Source organism: Durio zibethinus, chromosome 6, assembly GCF_047325235.1.
Source record: "Durio zibethinus cultivar Kanyao isolate XHJ-2024 chromosome 6, ASM4732523v1, whole genome shotgun sequence".
NCBI classification, from domain to species: domain Eukaryota; kingdom Viridiplantae; phylum Streptophyta; class Magnoliopsida; order Malvales; family Malvaceae; genus Durio; species Durio zibethinus.
In genome coordinates, this window is record NC_143167.1 from 34232191 (window position 1) to 34244486 (window position 12296).

At 34.1% G+C, this 12296-nt stretch overlaps 2 protein-coding genes across 3 annotated transcripts; one reads left to right on the forward strand and one right to left on the reverse strand.

The window, feature by feature from the left end:
- Positions 1 to 248: 248 nt before the first annotated feature.
- Positions 249 to 5083, reverse strand: ATMND1 (Mnd1 family protein). Its single transcript, XM_089761608.1, has 14 exons — positions 5067 to 5083; positions 4733 to 4804; positions 3851 to 3968; positions 3567 to 3647; positions 3354 to 3470; positions 3220 to 3258; positions 3037 to 3144; positions 2875 to 2937; positions 2729 to 2780; positions 2552 to 2596; positions 2293 to 2372; positions 1673 to 1759; positions 593 to 1229; positions 249 to 436 (listed from the first exon to the last, which is right to left on the reverse strand). The coding sequence occupies exons 1-13, from the start codon at positions 5081 to 5083 to the stop codon at positions 1209 to 1211; spliced, it is 900 nt and encodes a 299-aa protein (XP_089617734.1). The 3' UTR covers positions 249 to 436; positions 593 to 1208.
- LOC111285549 (putative LRR receptor-like serine/threonine-protein kinase At4g29180) lies at positions 4960 to 12015 on the forward strand. 2 transcript variants are annotated; one of them, XM_089763203.1, is made up of 13 exons: positions 4960 to 5190; positions 5461 to 6495; positions 6802 to 6940; positions 7021 to 7092; positions 7202 to 7273; positions 7355 to 7435; positions 7618 to 7763; positions 7899 to 8116; positions 8353 to 8479; positions 8597 to 8659; positions 8972 to 9161; positions 9345 to 9782; positions 11770 to 12015. In XM_089763203.1, the coding sequence occupies exons 1-13, from the start codon at positions 5115 to 5117 to the stop codon at positions 11921 to 11923; spliced, it is 2811 nt and encodes a 936-aa protein (XP_089619329.1). In that variant the 5' UTR covers positions 4960 to 5114; the 3' UTR covers positions 11924 to 12015. The 2 variants fall into 2 exon arrangements, with proteins under 2 accessions (XP_089619329.1, XP_022730781.2); XM_022875046.2 differs by lacking the exon at positions 11770 to 12015 and having other exon boundaries at positions 9345 to 9884.
- The last annotated feature ends 281 nt before the right edge of the window (positions 12016 to 12296 follow it).

Below are 12296 nucleotides of genomic sequence, written 5' to 3' on the forward strand. Positions count from 1 at the left end.
ACGTTGCCCTTTTGGAGTGAGTTAGGGGGTTTCCTTTATATTTTAGTCGGGTATAAGCAGGAGAGACTTCAGCGTGGTGGGGATTCTTTAGATGGTTTTGGTGGGAGCTTTTAAATTTTAAGAGAAGGAGCAGACCTTTTGCGTCATGCTACCCACATGCAATTTTCATTTTTAGAGGAAATAGTGAAGAAACAAGTTGGCAATTTGCAAAGAAAAAGAGATTAAAATTACAAGCTAGCAAGTGAAGATGAAGAAGAAAACAAAATTTTGGATAGAAAAGAATGAGTTTGAATAATGAGTAAATTATCATGGCTCAATTACGAATTATTTTCCATCTGGTCGTTCTCTGTCTCGACATGATGTCAGTGAATGATATACGTCAGCACCAAAGCTAACAGCATTAAAACATAGGCAATCCCCTGATCAACTGTTACCCCTGCAAATCAACATATAAACCGTGTCATGGCCCCACAGAATAGAAACACCAACAATTCTTTACTGGATATGATATAACTCTACTCCAAGAAAAAACAGATAATAAAGTTTTCTTTTTCTTCCGTGACTTAAACAAAAACAGATAGAGAGAACAAACCATCGCTTGTAGGAGGAGGTGCAGGAGAAGGGCTTTGGGCATTGAAGGAAGGTACAACCAGGGCCAATACAAGTGCAAAAATAGCCATTACTGCAACCTGAACCCTTAACATCTCCATCCTATCTTCAAGCTACAATCCTAGCCTTTTTTTCTTTCTTGGGTTCGTTTCTTCTGTCGAACTTTTGATAACCGCTGCTTTGAAACTTTAGACTTCGGGTTTGGGCGGAGGGGTTTAAAAAGAGGCCAGAAACTGACAATCTTTACGAAGAAACGGCCACTCTGGCTTCCAATGCCGTGAGACAATTAACAAGGCCGTGAACCCCACACCCCCCCCCCCCCCCTTTTCGTTGTTGATTGTGCCACGTGTACGATAAATGATGACTGCACGTTCAGACTCCAGGTATTGTTGAGCTGTGTTCCCTAGACTCCAGGTATTGCTTAGTTTGGGTAGAATATTTGTTTCCATTGATGTATTATGTCATTTGTGGTTTTCAAAGTTCAAAGAGGATTTTGATTTCTGCCCTTGCTTTGGAGTTTGACCTGCCAAATCAACGTGCGATGGAAAGGACCCCCAACAATACATGCCACCACAATTTTGGCTGTACATTCACTGCATCTATTGGCATATGCGTTGGACCTATGCGTTTGATGATACACCAAAATTGCAAGTTGATAAATCTATTCATCAACTTTTATAAATAATGAATTTTTATAGCAATTTGGTTTTAATTTAATAACTATTTCCTTCTTAATGAAAGATTAAGATGCAAAGTTCTTGTTCTTGTACAGCAAAATGAAAACTAAGAAAACGAACACATTCTGAAAATCGAGAAGCAATTTAGTCTAAAATGAGTAAATCATCAAGGAATTTTCTTGTTTCTACAAAGTCAAACCCGGAATTGAACAAGTGATGCTCTATTTTTATGATCAACTTCAAGTCATTTTACACCAATTAAGCCTTAGATGAACCTATTTTCACCTTGGCCACTTATGGTTTGAACATTTGATCAAGACAGCATTTCTTAAGGTTGGGGAAAAGATGATAGTTAAGAGAAAGATAGTCTACATGGTATCACTTACGGATCCTTCTAGCATCTGATCACCAACCGCACGGAGTGGAATGGCTGGTGCTAATTCCACATAGTCGAAATCATCTGTAATTCCTACCTGTAGTAAGATTTGAACAGCAATATCTTAGTTGCACAAAGCAGAAACAAGTCTAACAACAGGACTAGCTTTTAAACAAGCATATGTTAATAATAAGGAAAAGAGAGCGGTTGCTCTGAAAAATGTAATCTGGAATTTGCATTTCAGTCTGATTATTGAGCAGTGGCCAAAACAGAGAAAAAGCTCTTAGAAAAAAAATTTCAGTTTTATTGATTCTATGCCCACAAAGCCTTGGTACATGCCGTGTTAAGGCAGTCATAGAGAGAGGTGTCTACTTTCTATGTCATGAATCCCCAAAACAAACAAATTTCTACAGGAACTAATTCACAGTCAGTGACTCGGATTTGAGCATTTCCCACTGGATTTGAAACAAATAAACCAAATGAGGTACAAGTTTGTGCACGCTAGAGGTACTGTTGAAGACAGCATAAATAGAAGGGATACCATTGCAGAGAAGGTGGTGGAGTTATTTGCATGTCATATGACATTTGATAACTTTGTTCATATGCTTAAAAGGAAACTAAGCAACATACCTCCTTGTACATATGTTCGAGCTGCTCTTTGGCTTCAGGAAAGTTGTTTGAGCACCACTGCCGCAGAGTGAAGATGTTGTCTGCAGAGGTTTTGACCGTAATTGTTACGAAACATATTTAATATCACCCAAAATTAATCAAAATAACCAACAATATTGTGCATAACAGTATAAGCTCAATTGCACACGTATTAAGTGCAGCATATAAATGGGAAAAGGAAGAGGAAATCAATATTATGCAAAAGGTAAGAACAAAGAACCTGTCCATCTGTTAGCTGCTCCATGGGCAACCTCAATTGCTTTCTCTGCCAAGATTAAATAAAATGATCAGTGAGGTGGGAGTTTATTGAACTACATAAATGATGCTGAATCTCATAAATGACAGGTGTAGGACAGAAAACAATCACTCAAGCATCAAGGCAAAACCAGCACTAAACTCATTGCTTCAAATGCAGCTGGATCATTATCTGCATACTGTCCCATCTCCTCCTAAGAAATTTAGACCCCAGACAGTTACAAACTCGAATACGCCTCTACATACAATTTTCTTATACAGGAAACAAAAGATACAAAGTAATCCAACCTTAAGCTCATTATATTTCAATTCTATTGCTTTTAATTCAGCCAAGGCCTCCTCTCTTTCATCCTGGTAAATGCACAATAATGTTGAGATATTATATACCAACAACCATCCCTAGAAACAAAGTTGAAATCCCAAATCACTGAACAAGCTTAAGATACTTACAGATTCTTCACGCCCCTTCTTTAGTTCATTACATTGATCAACAAGTTCTGACAACTTCTTCTTACTGCTTTGGAGATCTGATTCGAGTTTCCGATGCACATTCCTCAACTGTGCAAAAATTTACATCAATATTGAGATGAAAACTATGTTAAGATAGAAAAAGATGCTAGAAAACAAAACAACCTGATTTCCAGCACAGCTTGGAAGGCTCCAAAAGTATACCTAGAATTTCATCATAAGAGCAATCAATCATATAGAGATACAGAAAAATTAACATATTAATTTTCAGAGTAGTAATACAATAGATTTGTACTTACGGATGTTCCAATTTTGTCCTTTGAAACAAGGTCATCATCCACTAAACTTTGCACAACATCTTTAACAGATTGGGTAATTACCCCTTTCTTGGGGCCCAATTTTTCAAGCTCCTTAAGCTAAAATCATTAAAGAAATGCATGAAATTAAAAATATGGTCAGCATTTAGACATATCAAACAACAAATTTTCAAAAAAAAAAGCTGATATACTCACGAGGAAGAAGCTTTGGGATTCATAAAATATCTGGAGAATTTTCTCCCTCTTTTCTTCCATCGAAAGGCCTCGTTTCTTAGACTGAATCACAGTTGAAAAAGTACAAATCTTAAAACATTTCGAGCATTTCGCAGGAAATTTAAAGGATATGATAGCATTAATTAAGACAACGTTAGATTCAACCAAAATTGGACAATCTATGTTTGGCGGCTGAGAAAATGAAAGAAAATAGAAGAAAACTGAAGAAAAGGAGAAAACTAGGGATTAGAGAAACTTGATTTTACCATGGCGACGATCCTTTTTCTGAACGATGGCTCAGCTGAAATCGAAAATGGAAAGCGATGATTAGAGGAAAGGTGTTTGAAATAAGACCCCAGATAAGCATGTTGGCGGGAATTTACACTGCTATTACTCAAATACCCTTGTGTTTTTACATATTTACTCTTTAGGGTTTTTCACTTTTTTATAATTTTTTGTAAGAATTAATTACAATGTAATATCTGGACTTAAAAGAAAATGTACAGATTGATACTTAAATAAATAAAATATATAATTTTTTTTCTAATTTTTTAAATTATGTCTCATGTTACTTCATACTTTAATTTCATTAACTATATCAACTTATGTATGTAATATTTGATAAATATTGTCAAGTTATAAATTTACCACATATATTATAAATATTATTTTGAATATAATTAAAAATTATATTTTTATACTTGAATCATAAAAATTATCTAAATTTGGTTAATTACTGTATGTTATATATTATCGACGTGACATATACATAAAGTTTTTATAAAATAATTAACACATTTATTAAACAAATAACATACATGTAATAAGATTATATTAATTAAATATCATATAGCAATTTAAATTAACAAAATTATAATTTGAATTAAAATCATACATTATTTAAAAGTTTAATGTACAAATGATACATTTTATTTTTTAATATTAATTTATATATTTTTCAAATTTTAAATATAAAAAATTATAATTAACTGTTGTTTAGTCAGCGATTGCTGTCAAACTAATACTAGTACTATTTATAGTAATAATTGGACCAATTAGTTCGCTGTCATGGGTCACATGGCTGTTTTCCTACCTTATATACAAACAAGCTCCACTATTTGACTTTTTGTGGTACTACTATGGTGTACCAATTTTGTATGATTTTGATAGTTGCAACATCACCACTTGTTAGCAATTGGACGAATTCATTTTGTACGATACTGAGTATTTAAATTCGATAATACGGATTAAATGCTTAAGCCGCCTTTAGTTTTTACTTCAATATGGTGGAAAGGTCAAAATTCAACAACTTTGAAACTTATTTTAATGTGATACTGGGGGGACTATTTCAGTGGAAATGATTGAATCCCCAGCCAGGATATGACTTTGAAAATTCAACTAAAAATTTAAGAAAAGCCAATAATTTGTTCGATATCCACCAAGGGCTTGCTTCCCATACTTTTCTAAAGCTTGTCTTCATACTTTTCACTTTTCAGCATTAGTCCTATTGGCCTCAAGAAACAAAGGCAAATGTCTGTTGGTTTCCTTACTCCATTGTTGCTCTCCCTTGCTGCTGTTGTTGTAGTTCATGGGCAACTCCAAACAGGTAATTACTGAACTTTCCTGGAAGGATGGTTAGGATAGAATTCTGTTTAAATCTCTTTGATGTTTCACTTTTAACTTGTCTTTTGCTAGAGAATTGTTTTTAATTTGTAACAAATTTATAATTAAGAAGTTTAGAATTAGATTCAGTGTTACAGTTGATGGATGAATGTAGTAGATCAACTTCCAAGTCAATTTTTGAAGCTTTTGTTGATTTTAAAGAAAGTAAAAACAAGTTCATTCTAATGAAATCATGGAAAATTCTTTTCTTCAGGATACATAAGCATTGATTGTGGCTCACCTGAGAATTTCAACTTCGTAGACATTGACACTGGCATAAGTTATTCATCAGATGGTGCTTACATAGACACTGGGATCAACAAGAACATTTCTTCCCAGTATGCATACCCAAACAATCCAAATCTACCTCAGCCACTTTCAGATCTTAGAAGTTTTCCACATGGTAACAAGAACTGTTACACCTTGGCACCTGCAGCTGGAAAGAGAGGTTTATTTTTGATCAGAGCCTCGTTCTTGTATGGAAACTATGATGGTGACGATAAGCTCCCAGAATTTGATCTTTATCTTGATGTTAATCTCTGGTCATCTGTCAAATTTAGCAATGCTTCTGATGAAGTAACGACAGAGATTATCAGTGCTGCAGTATCGGAAACTATAAGTGTTTGCCTCGTAAACAAAGGTCTTGGAATTCCTTTTATATCAGCATTGGAGCTTAGGCCACTAAGTAGTTCAATTTATGGTACAGAACTTGGGAACACTGTTTCATTAGTACTCTTCAAAAGATTGGACATTGGGTATACAAATGGAACTGGTCGATACAAAGATGATATTTATGATCGAATTTGGTCTCCTTACTACTCTCCGTCTTGGAATATAGTTAGCACCTTCTCGGCAATTAACAGTAATGAAAATGGATATAAAGCTCCATTAGAAGTCATGAGCACTGCTGCAATGCCTCGTAATGGTAGTGATCAACTGGAATTATCGTGGACAGCTGATGCAGATGCTAGTAAATTTTATGTTTACATGTACTTTGCTGAATTCCAGCGGCTTGAGAAAAACCAAACAAGAAAGTTCAATATATCCTGGAATGGTTCCCTAATGTTTGGACCTTTTGTTCCTCGTTTCCTGTATGCAGTCACCATATCTAACTCAGAAGCCTTTACAGGGAAAGAACATCGGATTTCTATTCATAAAACGGGAGATGCAACCCTTCCACCAATTCTGAATGCCATTGAGATTTACACGGCCAAACAACTGGATGAATTGCCAACATTTTCTGAAGACGGTATGCTTTCTAGCATTTTTTAGTTGTACCGAATGCAATACTTACCTTAGGTTTGTTTTTGTATAAAGAGGGATTAGCTGAGATGTATTGACTGATTAATTATTCACCAGTTATTTATTTCTGGTTAGTTGCCTTGTTCTGCTTTAGGCCGATTAACTTAGCTACTATTGCTATGTTGATAGCAGGTTTATCCTGCTATAATGTTTTGGGGTTAATCAAAATTTCAACTATACAAAAACATCCATGGATAAATGTTTTTGATGGGTTTTGAATTGCTTATACATTTTAATAAATCATTTCTCACAGTTGATGCTGTTCTTGATATCAAAAGAACATATCAAGTAAATAAAGGCTGGGTGGGGGATCCATGTGGACCAAAGAATTATACCTGGGAAGGAGTGGAATGCAACTACAGTGTTTCACTTCCCCCTCGGATAATATCTCTGTGAGTTTTCTTGCAATATCCTTTTCCCCTCGTGAAATTCATTTTTTTGTTAAGAGTTTCTTATTTTTCAATGAGAGCAGTAACTTGACTTCAAGTGGATTAAGTGGCACGATATCTGCTTCATTTGGTAACCTCTCATCGGTGGAGTCCCTGTAAGTATACATGTCATAGCTGTCATACTGTTGAATTATATTTCTGCACTGATCCTGAACAGCACTTTCTCATAGCACCCAATGTTTCTAATGCAACATTTTCTGCCAGGGATTTGTCAAACAATCGATTATCTGGACCAGTTCCTGAGTTTCTGAAAGAACTTAAATCTCTCAAGTTCCTGTAAGTTATGGAGCATTAGGACTGTAATAGCAAACGATGAAGAACAAGTTCTAACAATAATTTTACGTTGTGCCTTTGTAGGAACCTAGAAGGCAACCAGCTGTCAGGTTATGTTCCTACAGAGCTTTTAGAGAGATCAAAAGCAGGATTTCTTAACCTGAGGTCTGTATTTCGATATCTGCCACGATATATATGCCTTGTTTATCTTCTTTGACATGCCACTACCTATTCTTTAGGAGGAAAAGAGTGCTTAAATTCTGGTGCTTAACAGTGCAAAGCAATGTAGTAAAGGAAGATATTAACATGTAGAACATATTCTAACCACATTGTTTTCTTGACTCCAGAGTGGATGAACAGAATCTTTGTAGCTCAGGTTCATGCAAGAACAAGAAGAAAATTGTTGTTCCAATAGTTGCATCCGTGTTATCGGCTTTGATGGTGTCAGTTGGTTTTATTATGTTGTGGAGACTACGAAGGAAACGAAAATCAAGTAATTTTAAGTTTTTTCATATAGAATCCTTGTTCAGGCTTGAATTTCATCAAGATCTAACTTTCTGCTATACGAATTCTATAAAATTCCATTCTGTATTCTAAAGCTATGTTTCTGTCTGCACTTGCCTGGCAGACGCTGATGCATCCAATGGTGAGGGAAGACCATTGCCATCAAAGAATCGGCAGTTTACCTATGCTGAGGTTTTAAACATTACTAGCAACTTTCAAGATGTCATTGGCAAGGGAGGATTTGGGAATGTGTATCGTGGACACATGAAAGATGGCACTCAAGTTGCTGTAAAGATGCTTTCTCCTTCTTCAACCCAAGGGTCAAAAGAGTTCCAGACTGAGGTATGTGATTTTTCTCACATTGCTTTCTTTCTGTGGTTAACAAAACAATCTGATAAAACTAAACCCTACAAGAAATCCAATAAAATGTATGTATCTAATCAGGAGAATGATAAATACTTTGCCCAAATATTAATGTTTGCTTCGTATCTTGTCAAGAATTGAATTCAAGAAGTGAAAATGCCTCTACCATTAATTGGATATTGTCAAAAGTCCTATGAGTTTTTTTTAATCTGCAGGCTGAGCTTTTGATGAGAGTTCATCATAGGAATCTGGCTTCCTTCATTGGATATTGTGATGATGGAAGCAATATGGCACTCATCTACGAATATATGGCTAATGGCAATTTGAAGGATTACCTCTCATGTATCCTTATTTCATGTCATAGTAACCTGCATCTTTTAAGGCTATTTTTCATCCTGCAGTCTAAATTGATCCTCATGGGGATGATTATCAGATTATGTGACAACTTAACCCTTGCAGATAAAAATTCAAATAGATTGAGTTGGGAAATGAGACTCCGGATAGCAATAGATGCAGCACAAGGTTTGTACAGTTACCCCCACTGCACTGTGTCAAAAGTCAAAACAATGTTGATTCAACTTCTTGGTTAAGCATAAACAGGAGAATATAAAAAAAATTCCAAGCTTGTAAATCAATATATGCATGCACTCAACAATTTTCAGATTACCTTTAATACAGTAGTGAAAATATATGCTCCAATTTCCCATAAACTGTATCTTTATGCTCATTGGTCAGCCTCCATCTCAGACTAAGTTTGTCTGCAGAAATCAAATTTCTTAATGCCATTTTGGGCTTAAGGTACATGAATTCAGGATGATTAGTTTTGATTTGCAGGTCTAGAGTACTTGCATCATGGATGCAAACCACCCATAATTCACAGAGATGTAAAGACAGCTAATATCCTTTTAAGTGAAAACATGGATGCAAAAATAGCAGATTTTGGTCTCTCCAAGGCTTTTCCCAATGATAGCCACAGTCATGTAATAACTACAGTTATGGGCACCACAGGTTATCTAGATCCAGAGTAAGTGTCTCCTTTCCCCCTTTTTTATTTCCCATCTAAGGATAAATGTTTAACGCTAACTTCCTATTCACTAAGCGCTTGTAGTTTGCATAAGATCAGTCATGGGTGAAAAAGCAGATATTGAAGAAAGGAAATTGTCAAATTTTTATATGAAGGTTTTTGATATTTTTTCCATTTGTTTAGGTACTACAATTCTCGGAAGTTAAATGAGAAAAGTGATGTTTTTAGTTTTGGAGTGGTGCTGTTGGAGCTGATTACTGGACAGCATGCAATCATAAAGAAAGATGAATCAATCCACATAGTTCATTGGGTGAGTCCTCTGATTGAAAGTGGGGATATAGGAAGTATTGTTGATCAAAGGCTGCATGGAGAATTTGATGCGAATTCTGTCTGGAAAGCTTTGGAAGTGGCAATGGCATGCACAACACCAACTTCCTTCAATAGAGCTTCAATGAGCTTGGTGTTAACAGAGCTAAAACAATGCTTGGCCATGGAGTTGTCTCACAACAGGGAAAGAAGACAAGGGTTCAGTGAAGTGATTTACAATATTGGACCATACAATTCGCCTGAAGTTTATTCTCTTAGCACTGCCACTGAATCCATTACTAGTCCATCTGCAAGGTAGTACACCTGATTTGTATAACTTCTTTTGTTGCTGAAACAAGAGTTTTTCTTCAAGCAAAACTAATAATATAAATAGCATGATTTGCATCAGAAACCAAACTGGAAAATTCTATAATCTCTTGCAAAGTAAACCAAATAACTAATTCTCCAATAAGAAAAAATATATTTATATAGTAACCAACTTACATGATCTTGATTCTAATTTTGCTCAACTCTGATTTATTTCTTTTAAAGGATGTGAACAGAGCATAAATTTTATGCTGAACATCTAATCTAAAATCAATTAATTATAATGAAAGAAACTTTTATTATATTTATGCATTCGAGATACATCTAATTTAATAGACATAAGATTTTTTTTATTTTTATTTCAATATTAGTTAAATTGAAATTAACCTGTGTACATAAATATAATAAAGATCTTTTCATTTGTAGTCAAATGATTTTAAATTAAATGCTTATTTTAAAATTTAATATGATATTAGAGCTAGCAAGATACCTCTGTTTCATTATGCCTACACATGAAGAACATGCCACTTGATAGTTCATTATCTATACGCATGAAGGGAAGTATTGAAGTAATAAAAGATATCTCACATATGTTAGATTAAAAGTAATCTGAACATATATATAAATATAAAAAGAACGACTCTTAATTTATAACCAATTAATTTTAAATTGAATACTCTTTCTAAAATTCAATCCAGAGTTAAAATTAGGTAAAGCATTTTCATTTTTGCAAGTTTATCAGTGGCATCCCCATGGTAGATGTAATTGAGGTTCTTTTCCATGATAATTTCCAGTCAAGTTGACTTTAAAAAGTATATACAAAGACTTATCAAAAGGGATAAAACATTTCAAATTGGGGGACGACATATAATTGATTTGTAAAAGAGACAAGAGAAAATCATACAACCAGAGAACAAAATAACATAAGATTTTTTTTAGTTGACTTGGAGTCATCCAATAAGTACAGCTAAGGGATTGAATCAAGCTTTTTGAGATTCCCATCATGCATGTAACCTAACTGGATGTTTGTTTTAGAAAATTTGATTATTCCTCGGAGACAAACGATAACACACTTCAGGTCGTTCATAAATTTATAGCTTAGATCGTAAGGCTGAACATGTAATTCAGGCGATTTATTTCAAACAAATTCATGAATTTAAAAATAATCATAAAAATCATATTTACATGTCTTTTACAATATATAATTTATATTAAATTTGCAATCTTTTTTTTTTTTAATTCAAATGATCAAAGGCAACCCTAGACTTGTATGCATGGTTGAAAGAGATCTTGTGCTTACATAAGCCATGATGAAAATGCTTGACAGCCATAATAACTAAAGCTTCTATATAAATGCCTTGTGGAATCTACTCATACAATGGCTGCTTAAAAGAGTCAAATTCACATGGTGAATAGATGCATTAAAATATTCTCAACTACGGCAAAATTTTCAAACACATGGGTTCAGACATGCTTTAGAATTCTGGGTTTTGTGCCCAGGACCTTGATAGATTGGACATGGAAAAGATTTATATATATATATATATATATTTATATTTATGGTTAAAGTACTCTACGTCTGAATGCGTGAGTACGTGGTTTAATCAAAAGCATTAAAATAATTAATGCAAAACCAAAGCTAAATCTGAAGGGTAGGCTAAGCTTGAAAATAAGGGCATTTGAATATTCACCCTATCAGATTCCATAAAATTAATAATCTTCTAATAGATCTTAATTATAATAAAAATAATAATATGAAAATATGCGGCAAATTAATAGTAAAATTAATTCTAAAAAATTAGAAGAAAATTTATTTTAAAACCACTTAAATCAATAGTAAAATTAATAATTTTTTAAAATTAAACCAATTCAAGAAGTATACCACAAAAAACAAAAATAGAAAAAAAAGTAAAGAAAATCCTTTTTCTGCTTTTTGTTGAAGTTATTTTGTTCTATATTGAATGTTTTAACGTAGAGTGGAAAATGCTGGGAAAGTTCAAGGAAACAGGATTCAACATCGAAGTGGGGGAAGGCGCTTGAAAAGAGTTGGGTCTACAGCATTGACTCGAGGCGAAGTATCTGGAAAATTGTTGTATGGTCACCATTTTTCTAGTAGAAGTGTTAACTGAAATGCTAGAAATAATGAAGCCAATGGCAAGACTACTTCGCGAGCATCGCATTTCCTATAATTAATAATATTGTGCTTTAAATGTTTTGGAAATTCTGGGATCCTTTATGAGGCCATAATTCACGACTTGACTGTTGAAAGATGCCTTTGATTGGTTTCCAATGTTTCTTTTTCATGTCTAGGTTAGCTACCTACTTGACAGCTATTTATTGCAAAAATCTTGATTTTGTGGCATATAATCGAACTCTCTTCCCTCTTCATGAAAAAAATAGAGTTTTAGAGTCTTTCAATGAAAAGATTTGTCAAATTTTATGAAAACAATCGACTGCTAGGAATAGATGTTGCAACAAATGTGTAACTTTCATATAGGACGT